The sequence below is a fragment of the Lemur catta genome, chromosome 15 (genome assembly GCF_020740605.2).
Source record: "Lemur catta isolate mLemCat1 chromosome 15, mLemCat1.pri, whole genome shotgun sequence".
NCBI classification, from domain to species: Eukaryota; Metazoa; Chordata; class Mammalia; order Primates; family Lemuridae; genus Lemur; species Lemur catta.
Window position 1 is genome coordinate 16,631,380 of NC_059142.1, and position 13,437 is coordinate 16,644,816.

General features: G+C 52.8%; 1 protein-coding gene across 1 annotated transcript; it reads left to right on the forward strand.

Moving 5' to 3' along the window:
* The first annotated feature begins 219 nt into the window (after positions 1-219).
* SCARF1 (scavenger receptor class F member 1) lies at positions 220-12,787 on the forward strand. The gene is made up of 11 exons (XM_045526150.1): positions 220-390; positions 697-758; positions 981-1,082; positions 1,933-2,458; positions 3,925-4,143; positions 4,521-4,649; positions 5,391-5,494; positions 8,900-9,023; positions 10,275-10,396; positions 10,478-10,624; positions 11,284-12,787. Exons 1-11 carry the CDS (start codon positions 290-292, stop codon positions 12,141-12,143), a joined length of 2,496 nt encoding a protein of 831 aa, XP_045382106.1. The 5' UTR covers positions 220-289; the 3' UTR covers positions 12,144-12,787.
* Positions 12,788-13,437: the final 650 nt, after the last annotated feature.

The following is a 13,437-nucleotide window of genomic DNA, read 5'->3' on the forward strand; positions in this document are numbered from 1 at the left end:
ACCCCTTTGCCTGTCCCCAATACCTAGGGACCTGCCGTGTCCTCCCCTGGCCGCCTCCAGACTAAGACCAGCCCCTTAAACCCCGACTCAGCCCTTCATGCCCCTTCCTTTCCCTTTCATTTTTTAGCGTTGGTCTCCCCAGCACCCGCCCGCCCTCTCAGGGAGGTGCCTCATGGCATCCCGCCCCTCCGGCCTGGTTTCCTCAGGAAAAGCCTTGGGAGGAAGTAGGGAGGGGGTCGGGAGCTGTGGGGGCCAGATTAACCCAAGCCCTCCCACTGCATTGGCCGCCATGGGGCTGGGACTGCTGCTCCCATTGCTGCTGCTGTGGTCTCAGGGGACCCAGGGGTCCGAGCTGGACCCCAAGGGGCAGCACGTCTGCGTGGCCAGCAGGTGAGTCTTGTGGGAATCTCATGGAGGGTGGGGAGCATGAGACATTTTGGGGAAGGAGGAGGTGGGGAATAAGTCATGGGGCTGAACAGAGAGCGTTCGTTGGAGGGCAGCATGGAGGGTGGTGGAAAGTCACGGCAGGTAGGGGAAAGGCCAGGGAAGGAGAGGGGAAGGACTGGGGACACCAGGGCGATGAAGCTTGGCTAGGCCTCCCCAAGGGGCTGTGGCAGCCTCCCAACCTCAGCCAGAGACAGTGACCCGCCCTGCGGGGCCAGGCTGCCCCTCTGCTGACTCCTTTCTGCCCCACAGCCCCTCTGCTGAGCTCCAGTGCTGCCCAGGCTGGAGGCAGAAAGATCAACAATGCACGATCCGTGAGTAGCCAAGACAAACGCCCAGCCCAGGAGAAGGGAGGACATAGCCCGGTGACAGCCCTTCCTTCCCACCCTTCTGAGCCCTAGCGCCGGGGTTTATCCCTTCCAGCCCTAAGAGGGTGGCTCTTGAAGGGCAGGGCACCAAGAGCCAGTGACAGAGGCAGGGGTGTCCCCTGGTCCTGCACATCCCAGTCCTTCCGACCTGAGTGGGGTGTTTTTCAGCCATCTGTGAGGGGCTGGATGCCTGCCGGGAAGATGAGGTGTGCGTGAAACCAGGCCTCTGTCGATGCAAACCTGGATTCTTCGGGGCACAGTGCAGCTCTCGTGAGTCTCAACTGCAGGAGGAGGTTGCCGGGCAGAGCTGGCCACGGGGGTGGGGTGGGGCGGGGGAGGTGAAGCAGGTACAAACGTAATCTTAGAACATCAGGGCCAGGATCCCTCCAAGCTTCACTGAGGAAATTGAGGCCCAGAAACAGGAAGTGACACACTCCTGGGAGATTCCCTGGGTCATCTGCTTTTTACTCACATCCATAAAGCCCTGCCCACTCGGGCCCTTCACCTTCCTTTTCAACTTCTCAGAAGAGGTGCCCGTGATTCCTGTTTATTGCAAACGGGTGCATTTTCAGTCTCCCCCACACGTACCTCATAGGGGGTGGTGGGTGGAAGGAGGCCCCCGGCTGGGCTGGCTGCCTTGTCTGGCAGGAAGAGAGGATGGGAAAGGGGTGGTAAGCAGGATGGTCAGAGGGTGGGCACCAGGGGTCACTGGCATGGAAGGAAACACTGGGGGAAATGTGGCTTCTCCTGTGACCCTGGTGGGCAGCATCCAGGCCTGAGATCTGGAGGAAACCCAGCTAACGTCCAGCCCAGCGCAGTCCCAGCAGGGAAGGAGGACAGGGCATGAAGGAAGTCCCACCCACTTCTGTGTGACTCTGGGCAAGCCCCTTTCCCACTCAGGATCTCTGAGTGTGTTCTGGAATGTGAAGTGGGAGGCTGGGCCTCTGCTAAGGATTTCTGTAGTTCAGAGCCTGGGGCAGGAAGCGAACTGTGCCCAGGAGGACAGGCTGCCAGATGTTCCAAGGGTCTGTTGGCCCCTCTTCCTTGTGGGAAGGGACACAGGGCGAGGATCCGTGCCCAGCCCTGAACCCGCTGACCCCTTCCGTCCCCACCCCCGCAGGTTGCCCGGGCCAGTACTGGGGCCCCGACTGCCGTGAGAGCTGCCCCTGCCACCCGCACGGCCAGTGCGAGCCGGCCACAGGCGTGTGTCAGTGCCAAGCAGACCGCTGGGGCAGCCGCTGCGAGTTCGCGTGCCTCTGTGGCCCCCACGGGCGCTGCGACCCCGCGACGGGCGCGTGCCGCTGCGAGCCGGGTTGGTGGTCGCCCACGTGCCACCGCCCGTGCCAGTGCAACCCGGCGGCGGCGCGCTGCGAGCCGGCCACGGGCGCCTGCCTGTGCGAGCCGGGCTGGTGGGGCCGCCGCTGCAGCTTCCGCTGCGCCTGCAACGGGTCGCCGTGCGCGCAGGAGTCGGGCCGCTGCGCCTGCCGGCCGGGCTGGTGGGGCCCCGAGTGCCGGCAGCCGTGCGAGTGCGCGCGCGGCCGCTGCAGCGCCGCCTCCGGCCAGTGCGCCTGCCCGCCCGGCTTCCGCGGCGCGCGCTGCGAGCTGCCCTGCCCGGCCGGCAGCTACGGGCCGCGGTGCCGAGACCGGTGAGCGGCGCGGCGGGGAGAGGTGGGCGCGCGGTGGGAAGCGCGGGAGGAGGGGCGGGGGTCCGCGGTGCTCTGCAAAACATTTGCAAGGCAGGGATGAGACAGGAAAGAAAAAAACCCTCGTTACCCATAAAAATTTTAAAAATTATAAAAAAAAAAACCTTGTTAGCCCTGGGCCTGCCTCGCTCTCCCCTTTTATCCAATTAAGCAAAAAGTACTAGTAGGTACTAGCAAGCCACCCTGAATTAAAGAGTGAATCAGGTGACCAAAGGATGGCAGGTCCCTTTAAGACTCAGTGGCTTTCAAACTTTGCCTGGCTCCACTCACAATGAGACATTACATCCCACCTAACACATATAACACGTATTCGTGTTACATAATATAACTGAAATAAAAATGTAACCAGACAACACATACTTAACATACTTACTTTTGCTATATATACATATGCATACACTGTAATATTTTCTTTCTTTGTTTTTTAAAAATGCGGATGAGAGGCTGGGTGCCGTGGCTCACGCCTGTAATCCTAGCACTCTGGGAGGCCAAGGCGGGAGGATCTCTTGAGCTCAGGAGTTCGAGACCAGCCTGAGCAAGAGCGAGACCCCATCTCTACTAAAAATAGAAAGAAATTAGCTGGACAACTAAAAATATATAGAAAAAATTAGTCAGGCATGGTGGCACATGCCTGTAGTCCCAGTGACTCGGGAGGCTGAGGCAGGAGGACCGCTTAAGCCCAGGAGTTTGAGGTTGCTGTGAGCTAGGCTGATGCCACAGCACTCTAGCCCAGGTAACAGAGTGAGACCGTCTCAAAAAAAAAAATGCTGATGAAGATCAGCTAAACTGATTTTATAAACCCCCCTTCTCCACCCTACTCATGCATCCAGCCCATGTATATGATTCCAGGTAGTTAAGTATCTGGAGAGTACTGCCAGTAACTGTTAAGCATCAGTGGGAAATTAAGATAAGGTAAACTTCAAGAGAAAGCTGGAGTGGGCAGAAAAAAGGTAAACTTGAAATTATGTTGGTGAAAATAGTTTATATTGTATTTTATGCATTTTCATACTATGGGCAAACTACTAAGTCCTGTTCATGCCAGACCTGGGGGCGACTGGTGTGGGAGGCGGGAGGGAAAGCCCGGGCAGAAGGGAAGCAGAGGCTGTGGTGACTTGGCTGCCCTGGCTGGGCTGCTAGCTCTGTCACCCTGGAACCCAGGGAAGGATGGGTCACAGAACAGGGGCTCAGACATGGAGAGGGATGGAGTCCTATGAGAGCGCTCAGAGATCATCTCTCCTGCCTCTTCATTGTACAACATGGGGAAACTGAGGCCCACACCTGCCTGAGTGACCCAGCTGGGACCTGAACCCCTCCAGGGCCCGTGGAGACCTGAGTGGCCAGTGCGTGGGTGGGAGGGGGCAGGGGCTCTATCCACCCCTAGTGCCCCCATGAACACCTTCTCTTCCCAGCTGTGGCCACTGCAAGCAAAATGAGCCATGTTCTCCAGACACAGGCAGCTGTGCGTCCTGCGAGCCAGGCTGGAACGGGACCCAGTGCCACCAGCCCTGCCCACCTGGCACCTTTGGCGAGAGCTGCAGTCAGCAGTGCCCCCGCTGCAGGCTTGGGGAAGCCTGTCAGCCAGACACTGGGCTCTGTCAGCACTGTGACCCTGGCTGGCTGGGGGCCAGGTGAGGGGGCCACCCTGCCCAGGGTGGGGTGCACCTTCCCTCAGGATCCTTACCTTGACTGGGCCGCCCCTCCCCCAACACATACGTTCGCACAGCCCTCTGGGGCTCCTGGCCAAGGCCGAGGGGGAGTGGTGGGTAGGATTCTCTTCTGGCTCCCCACCACTCAGGCCTCCTGCCCTCTTCCCCCCAGGGAATCTGTAACCTGTCACCTCCTGGGTTTGGCCCTGGGTTCAAGGCTATGTTTTCACCTGAGCTTCACTGCTGAGGAGTGCCCAGTTGGTCCCTGAGTCCAGGAGCATGGGGCAGATGGGCAGGTCCCCCACTGTGGGGCCTGGCCTGCCCTGCCTTCCCACTCCCTGAGCCTTGCCTCACCCCAGGTGTGAAGACCCCTGCCCCACTGGCACCTTTGGAGAGGGCTGCAGCTCTCCCTGCCCCACCTGTGTGCAGGGGGCCTGTGACGCTGTGACAGGGGAATGTGTCTGCAGTGCCGGCTACTGGGGGCCCAGGTAAGGACTGGGGCCCCGGGGGCAATCTGCTTCCTCAGCTTCCCTTCCTGGGCCTCTCCACCTCCCAGACAACACTCAGCATCCTCATAACCAAGAAGTTATTCCTCCTGTTGTGGGGAGTTCCAAAGGAAAGGCAGATGATGCTTAATCTAAAAGGACTGGCTCCCTGACTAGGTGGAGAGCTTATCTGGGTGCAGGGCTCCAAACCCCACTGTCATTTCCCTAAGGTCTTCAGTGTAGAACAATCAGTGTCTCCAGTTAGGTTTTCCACCTCGAGGACAGCGCGTCCTGTTAAATGGAAGAGACTTCGTTTCACAGAGGAGAGGACTGAGGCCCCGAGAGTGAGGGGCAGCGCTGGGCCTGGCTTAGACCTCCAGGCCCTGAAGGCATCTCTCTGGATGCCCTTGGCATCTTGCTTGTTTCCATTACTGCTGAGTGGCAAGGGATGAGGACAGTTGCAGGTAGACCCTGCCCCCAGGGTTGCACACTGGCCAGGGAACAGCTGGGCAGCTTTTGGGTGGTTCCCCTGGAAGGTGGGCTTAGGGGCTGAGGGATTCTCCAAAACACTGCCAGGGGTACTTAGAATGTGGCTCAGAGGCCAGAGGGGCCCACTCAGGCATCATCCAGGACGTCTATCTGGTGGAAGGTAGGGACAGTGCCCAGAAATCTACCGTCCCCTCTCCCTTGCCTGCCTCCATCCATTCTCACCCAGCCTTCAGCCTGCCTTTCCTTGTTCCATAGCTGCAACATATCCTGCCCATCGGGCTTCTATGGAGACAACTGCTCAGTGCCCTGTGAATGCCCAGAAGGGTCCTGCCACCCTGTCTCCGGAGCCTGCCAGCTAGGTAAGGTGGAGGGAGGGTGCGGGGTGTGGTAACCAGGGAAAGTCTGGCCCAGGGGTGGGGAACCTTTTCATGTTGGAAGGCTGAATTAATTTAGCTGTAATCAAAAGGCCATATTCAAGAAACTTCAATTAGATATACTTAAAAGTGTACGTTATTTTTTTAAAAATCTAACTACTATGTACTTAATAATTTCAAAAAATGAAAACTGATCATTTTAAAGTTAACCTTTTGATGACTTTGTTGTGTCTGCTTTTTGCCGGAAAGCACTTAAATATTTGGTTGCAGCATGGAGGTCTGCAGTTTCAGTCGATCCTCTAGATGGGTGTCAGTCATCTGTGACCTTAAGGGTGTCTTGATTTGGGTTAGGTAGGAGAATGTAGATTTGCAGCAATAAGTGGTTGAAAAGCAAGAAAGCATTTTTGGGACATGTTGCCAAAGGCATGGATATTCTACTGCATTTTTCTTTATTTCACTTGTATCTTTCTTAGCATCAGACAATGACTTCAAAATGTCATCTACTGAGAGCTCAATCAATTCTATCTGTTGTTCTTTAGGTGCCTTGGGGATATCAATTAGGTGAGGCTGAAATGCTCATTTGAGTGTGCTGTCATGATTCTCAAAGTCAGTGAACCTTTCATTGTATTCTCCAATTAATAGGTCTATAACAGCTGCATAGTCTTCAAATGATTCTCATATATCATCCTGCTCATCAGTGACCTTTGCTAACTGGGGAAAATGTTCATCTAAAATTTCCTTTTGAAAAAGTGTTTTGAAAAAAGATAGCTTTTTTTGAAATGCTTGGATTTTTTGCCACGTATATATAGACTTAGTTTTACCTTACAAAGAAATATTCAAGTCATTTTGATTTGACATGATATCACACAGAAATGCTGCATTCCTATAGAAATCTTTCAATGATTCACATTGGTGATTCTGTTCTTCATAATTTTTTTTTTTTCTTTTTTTTTTGAGACAGAGTCTCACTTTGTTGCCCGGGGCTAGAGTGAGTGCCGTGGCATCAGCCTAGCTCACAGCAACCTCAAACTCCCGGGCTTAAGCGATCCTACTGCCTCAGCCTCCCGAGTAGCTGGGACTACAGGCATGTGCCACCATGCCCGGCTAATTTTTTTTTCTATATATATTTTTAGTTGTCCAGATAATTTATTATTATTTTTAGTAGAGACGGGGTCTCGCTCAGGCTGGTCTCGAACTCCTGACCTCGAGCGATCCACCCGCCTCGGCCTCCCAGAGTGCTAGGATTACAGGCGTGAGCCACCGCACCCGGCCTTCTTCATAAAATTTAACTGTCTGTTCATGCAGAGATAAAATTTTGGCTAACACCTGTCCCTGCAATAGCCAACACACTTTAGAATGATAGAATGATACAGCAAATCCACACTGAATACCTCATCCTTCTGAAACTGACAATGCTGTGTTGCATTTGCACCAATATGTTAATAATACTTATAACTTGTTGCAAAACGTCACTTAAAATAGTAGCTTTAGCACAGAGATTTTGCTGATGCAAAATAAAATGAAAATAAATGAGAGCATCTGGATGTTAATACTTTTTTAAAATCTGTGCAATAAACCCTTCATGTTTTCCCGTCATGGAAGGTGCACTGTCTAACATACACTCACTAAATTTACCAAATTCAGTCCAACTTCACGACATTTATCTTGAAAGTTGTTGAAGACATGTATTCTCCCTGTTCTGTTCACAAGAGTGCCCAAAATGAGTAACTCTTTGTAGCAAAGAAAATCTTGTTATGATCAGAATGAAGTATAAAGCCTGCACTGAGTCAGTAGTATCAGTTGATTTATCTAAAGTGATTGAATAATACATATTTTCCTTTTGAAGTATTGCATGAAGTTGTTCTGTTAAGTTGAACGCTATTTCATGCTGCCGATCAGTTATGGGTCTCCTTGAAAGAGACACTTGTTTGTACTTTGAAACAATATCAGGATCTAAGCATCCTACAATTTTACTGAATGGCTTCCCTTTTTTCCAGAGTATATAAGCTACTTTATAAATTGCTTCAGTGGCATTGTTTCCAGGTCTTATTGCTGCTTCAAAGAATTGTCTTTGCTTTTCATCTTTTAATTTCTGCAATACAACTTTTCACACCTCTCCCTCCAATAAAATATTTGTGATCCTTATGAGTGTTATAATGCTGATGAGCATTGAATTTCTTTAATGTTGATATTGCAGTATCACAAAGCAAGCAAATCATCTTATCTTTAGCAGAAATAAGACAATATTGCAATTCTCAACCCTCATTAAAAAATCTGTTTACTTCCTTCACTGTTCTCTTGGTCTTCTTTGACACAGTGGGCTGTGAAGCAGACAGAATTAAAAAATACTGTTGAGCTGTGCAACTATTCACAAATTCCACTTCAAACAGAAACACAGTGCACTGTTGTCAAAAACTGACAACAGACTGATGTACTCAACCCCCATAAACTCTCGCCAACCAGCCTCACACGGTAGTGGTGCCAGTCAGGCAAGAGAAGTTAGAACCAAATCATGAATGTAGGCTGGGCACGGTGGCTCACGCCTATAATCCTAGCACTCTGGGAGGTCAAGGCGGGCAGATCATTTGAGCTCAGGAGTTCGAGACCAGCCTGAGCAAGAGCAAGACCCCATCTCTACTAAAAAAATAGAAAGAAATTAGCTGGACAACTATTTTTATATTTAAAAAATAAATAAATAAAAATAAAAATAAATGAAAAGACAAATCATGAGCGTAGCAGCCATCAATTTAGCCCTTATGGCTTACTAATGTTCTAATTGTGCCGGTCAATCTGGGAGGATTATTTTGTTGAAACTTATTTTATTCTTTGGTATTTTACGTATGTTTATTTTAAAAGTAAAATATAAAAGATGAACAAATATGTATTAATAAAAATAAAAGGATTTGTTCTGTAAATTTTGGATTCAATCAAAAAGCTGCACTTAAGGACCTAGAAGGCCACATGTGGCCGTAAGGTCACAGGGTCCCCACCCCTGTTCTGGCCCTTTAGATGGGCTCCAGGGGCCCATCACTTGCCAGGGAGGCTGGGCCCACTTCAGAGACATTCGCTATGCCTGAACTCTGTGTGGATGCTTTGGGGTCCCCTGAAGATGTAACAGAGCCCCTGCCCTCTAAGAAACCAGGAAATGAGCAGGCAGGGCTGGACACCAGCATGGCATGAAAGTCGGTGATTTCATGGAAAGGGAATGGGCTTCTGGAGTGGGCCACAGACCTTGAGGAGGAGACATACCAGCAGAGAGGCCTCCTGGAGGTGGGGAGGGACCCCCAGGTAGAAGATTCTGGGGAGGAGGCAAGTCAGAACTAAAGGCAAGACATGACGTGTGGGAGGCGGAAAGGCCCTGAATGTCTGACCATCTCCTGCTCCCCCCAGGCCCTCACAGTCAGGACGCAGCCCTCCTCGCGGGCATTCTTGTGCCTCTGCTGCTGCTGCTGCTCCTGGGCCTTGCCTGCTGCGCCTGCTGCTGCTGGGCCGCCCGTTCGGACCCCAAGGACAGGTGAACACTGGCCTGTCCCTTCCCTTCCCCACAGCTCAGGCCTGGGGTGGGACGAGGTGGCATCTGGTTTCCTATCAGGAAGAGGGAAGGGCTGGCCTTGTCACACACAAGGTCAGCGGTAATGGAGGTAGTTTGGCAGTGGCTGTGGCATGGAGACACCAGGTCAGCCACCTACCTTCCTCGGATAGGGAAGTTTCTGAGTTGCACAGGTAGGGCCACTGGGCACCAGGCTGCAAACCAAACCTGCAGCAGGAGGCTGAGAACAGACCAACAGGGACCAGGGGAGGAGGGTGGGGAACACGGAAGCATTAGCCCAGCTCTGGGCAGGGAGGGAAAGAGACCAGGCCTCAAACGCCTCAGAAAGGAGAGTGACATAAAAGTCTACACAGCGGTTTAGCAGAGAACGTGGCTTTCTGAGAGACGGAGGGGGCCGCAGGGGAACGTTGCTCACACAGAGCTTTGTGGCTTTACGAAACCTCTTCACATCTGTCGGCTCCTTTGAGACTCACAACAGCATGGGGATTTGGAACAGGGCATGTGGGGGCGAGACGATTATTGTCCTCAATTTGCAGAGGACACTGAGGTCCAAGTTGACCCAGTTAGTCACTGGCATGCACAAAGCCCCCACCCAGCTTTCTGGACTCTTTGCCCGGTGCACTCTCATTAGTTCATGTGCTAATCCGTGAGCTTGTGCTTGTCTGGGCTGTGGGGCACTCACAGGTAAGCAGATCCAGTTGCCCCTGCCCCAGGGCATAGAGGCTGGGGGTGGGGGAGAAGCCCCTCAGAGGAGCACGAGGACATGTACAAAGTGTGTCTGAGGAATGGTGACAAGTGGAGCAGTTACTTCCAGCTTGGGGGTGGAGGAGAGTAGGGACAAGGATAGGCCTCCTGGAGAGGGTGCCCCTTGAGACAGGTGAGCAGGGGTTTAGCTAGGATGATAATAACAGCTGAATTTGGGGGAACTCCCACCAGGTGCCTGACACTGTGTTGGGTCCTGCAAAAAGCTCTGATATATGGGATTGTTGTTCCCATTTTACAGAAGAGGAAACTGAGGCCCAGGGAGGTGAAGTCTGAGCCAGAGTTGTTCCCCAGGTCTGTCTGACCCTAGAGCCACACTGCCTTCTGTGGCAGGCCTGAATCTTGGGCTCAATGGTTTGGATTGTATTCTGAGGCCATTGAAATAGATGGCCAGGTGACACAGGTCACCTTGGGTCTTGTGCAGAGACCACTGTCCCTGTCCTACCCTCTCAGGCCAGTGAGAGATGGAACTGCCGTGTCCAGGATGAAGCTGCAGGTCTGTGGGGCACTGGCCAGCTTGGGCTCTGCGCTGCCCTGCGGGTCCCTCAGCACCCACAAACTACCCTGGGTGACAGGTAAGTGGGTGCTGGAGGTTGGGGGCTGGGATGGGACCCGGCTTCCCGTGAGACTCTGCACCTGACCCGGAGCCCCTACAGTCTCGCACCACGACCCGGAGATCCCCTTCAACCACAGCTTCATCGAGCCGCCCTCTGCTGGCTGGGCCTCTGACGACTCCTTCTCTTCTGATCCCGAGTCTGGAGAGGAGGACGAGGGTCCTGCCTACTGCGTGCCACCCCAAGAAGGTAGCCCCAGCAGCCCACTCAGCCCCTGAGTGTCCCTGCCCGCCGCACCTCTCCTTTAGTCCCCCTTCAGCAAACGTTGATTGAGTGCCCATTCTCTGCCATCGCTGTTCCTGGCTCTGGAGTCACAGCAAAGAACAAGAGCGATCCTGTCCTCCCCAGGCTTATAGACTGGGGGGCTGTAGTCAGACACGTTGTCAGACAGTTACAGGACAGAGGGATATGTGCTTTGATGGGGCTTGTACACGCAGGGGCTCATAATCTAGCCCTGGCAGGGAAGATGTCTGTGTTAGTGAAGTCGGAGCCGAGTCTGGCGGAATCAGTAGGAGTTAGCCAAGTGGAAGTTAGGGAGAAGCGGGAATGGTGTCTCAGGAAGAGGGAACAGCATACACTACACAAAGGCCCACAGGTGAGAGGGACCTGGCTCAGGGACACCGGGAGAGTTTTAGCTTGGTTAGAGCGTGGCAGTGGTGCACGGTCGGGTCGGGAGAAGAGTGTAGGAGAGGTAGCATCCACCTGAATTGCCCTTCCCCTGCCTCTCTGCATTCAACTCTGCCCCTCACCCCATTTTTGAGGCTTCCCAGAAGATGCTGAGCTGTGGGTGGGGTGGACTGGGGAAGGCCAGCCCAGCTCCAGCCAAGCTCTTCCGTCTCCTCTGCCAGGGATGGCCCCTGAGGCCCAAGCAGCGTCATCAGAGGCCAGCCTGACTGGAGGCCCCTTCCCTCCCCCGGAGGATGCCTCCACGCCGTTCGCCATCCCGCGCACCTCCAGCCTAGCCCGGGCCAAGCGGCCGTCAGTCTCCTTTGCTGAAGGCACCAAGTTTGCACCGCAGAGTCGCCGAAGCTCAGGGGAGCTCTCCAGCCCAGTCCGAAAGCCCAAGAGGCTTTCCCGGGGAGCCCAGACAGGTCCGGAGGGCCAGGAGGCCGAGGAGTCCGTAGGCCCAGAGCAAGCAGAAACGGACGAGGCCCCTCCTGCTGCTGCCAGCCCCAGGGATTCAGCCATTGGCCGCCGGTGGGTTCCGCTAGGTGGCCGGACAGTAGCTGAGCGTGTGGAAGCCATCGAGGGCAGCGTTCAGGAGAACTCAGGCTCTGTGACCACGATCTACATGCTGGCAGGGACACCCCGGGGATCTGAAGGCCCTGTCCGGTCCGTCCTCCGCCGTTTTGGTAGCTTCCAGAAAGGCCAAGCAGAGCCCAAGGTCAAGAGTGCCATCCCTAAGCCTCCACGCCGGGCCCTGAGTCGGAACAAGGGCAGCCCCGAGCTGGCCTCTGGTTCTCCCAGCCAGAGCCTCAACTCGGCCCCAAATGCCGAGCTCACTGGGGCTGTGGAGTCAACAGGAGTCAGACCAGAGGAAGTGGCCAGGGGGCTGGGGCCTGGCACTGAGAGCTCAGGGAGGGCCCAGGAGCTGGTCTCTGGGGGTATCCCCCCAGAACAGGATCCCCAGAAGCAGGCTGAAGAGGAAGGGCAGGAGGAGCCCCAGTATGAGAATGTTGTACCCATCTCTGGGCCACCAGAGCCCTGAGGACCCTGAATTTGGGGAGTGGGAAGACTATGGATGGGGCTGGGGAAACTGCCAATGGATCAGATTGTGCCTTGTGCTGGAAAATGATCCCAGGGCCAGAACAGACATACTAGAGCCTCTGCCCTTCCACAGGGAAAAGGCAAGGGTTGGAGGCCAGTTGGCTCTGGGCCCTGGCAGTGCTCCAGGAGTAAGTCTGGAAGGCCTGGGCAGAGACCCCGCAGGATGGGGTCAGGAAGTGGGAAGAGATGGCTGCAGGGACTTTTCCTCTCTTGTCCTGGACTCTGTTAGCCTCAAAGAGCTATTCTTTCTTTCATTTGCAAAACATTTTGGGAAACAACCTAAATGTTTGATGATAAAAGACTGGCTAAACAAATATTTCTTATGATATATTACTACACAACCACTAAAGATCGTGTTGTGCAAGAATATTTAATATGGGAGAATGTTCGTGCTATGGTGTTAAGTGTGTAAAAAGTATTAATAAGTTACAAGTTAGGGTATACATGACAGTTCCATTGTTTTCTTTTTATAAACTATTTCTTTTTGCCTCTGGATACATGTTTAGAAGTCTCCCTTTTGTGTATATTTTGTGATTGTCTAATGAACTTTTTTTTTTTAAAGGATGTATGGGCTGGGTATGGTGGCTCACGCCTGTAATCCTAGCACTCTGGGAGGCTGAGGTGGGAGGACTGCTTGAGCTTAGGAGTTCAAGACCAGCCTGAGGAAGAACGAGACCCCGTCTCTACTAAAAAAAAAAAAATAGAAAAAATTAGCCGGGCATGGTGATGTGCACCTGTAGTCCAGGAGTTTGAGGTTGCTGTAAGCTAAGCTGATGCCACGGCACGGGCAACAGGGCAAGATTCTGTCTGAATAAATAAATAAATCAATGTGTGTGCATAAAAGAAGGATTCAAGGGAAAGTCATCAAACAGTAATTTTCTCTGGAAGATGAGATTGTGAGTGATATTTATTTTCTTCTTAAAATTTTATATAATTTGCAAATTTTCTATGGTGAACATTCTTTTCTACTTTTCTCACTGAATTTTATAAAAAATTATAAAAAGAGCCAGGGGTAGTGGCTCATGCCTGTAGTCTCAGCGACTGGGGAGGGGAAGGCTGAGGCAGGAGGATTCCTTGAGCCCAGGAGGTCAAGGCTGCAGTGAGCTATGATTGTGCCACTGTACTCCAGTCTGGGTGACAGAGTGAGACCCCCATCTCTGAAAAAAAAAAAGAAAAAATTATAAAAAGCAATGTTGTTAAAAATAAAAAGTACTAATATTACGTACATGTATAAA

Coding starts and splice junctions, on each gene's coding strand:
- SCARF1 (XM_045526150.1), top strand. CDS start 290: ATGGGGCTGGGACTGCTGCTCCCATTGCTGCTGCTGTGGTCTCAGGGG. Junction 1,083..1,932: donor CGGGGCACAGTGCAGCTCTC/GTGAGTCTCAAC, acceptor CCACCCCCGCAG/GTTGCCCGGGCCAGTACTGG. Junction 9,024..10,274: donor CGTTCGGACCCCAAGGACAG/GTGAACACTGGC, acceptor CTACCCTCTCAG/GCCAGTGAGAGATGGAACTG.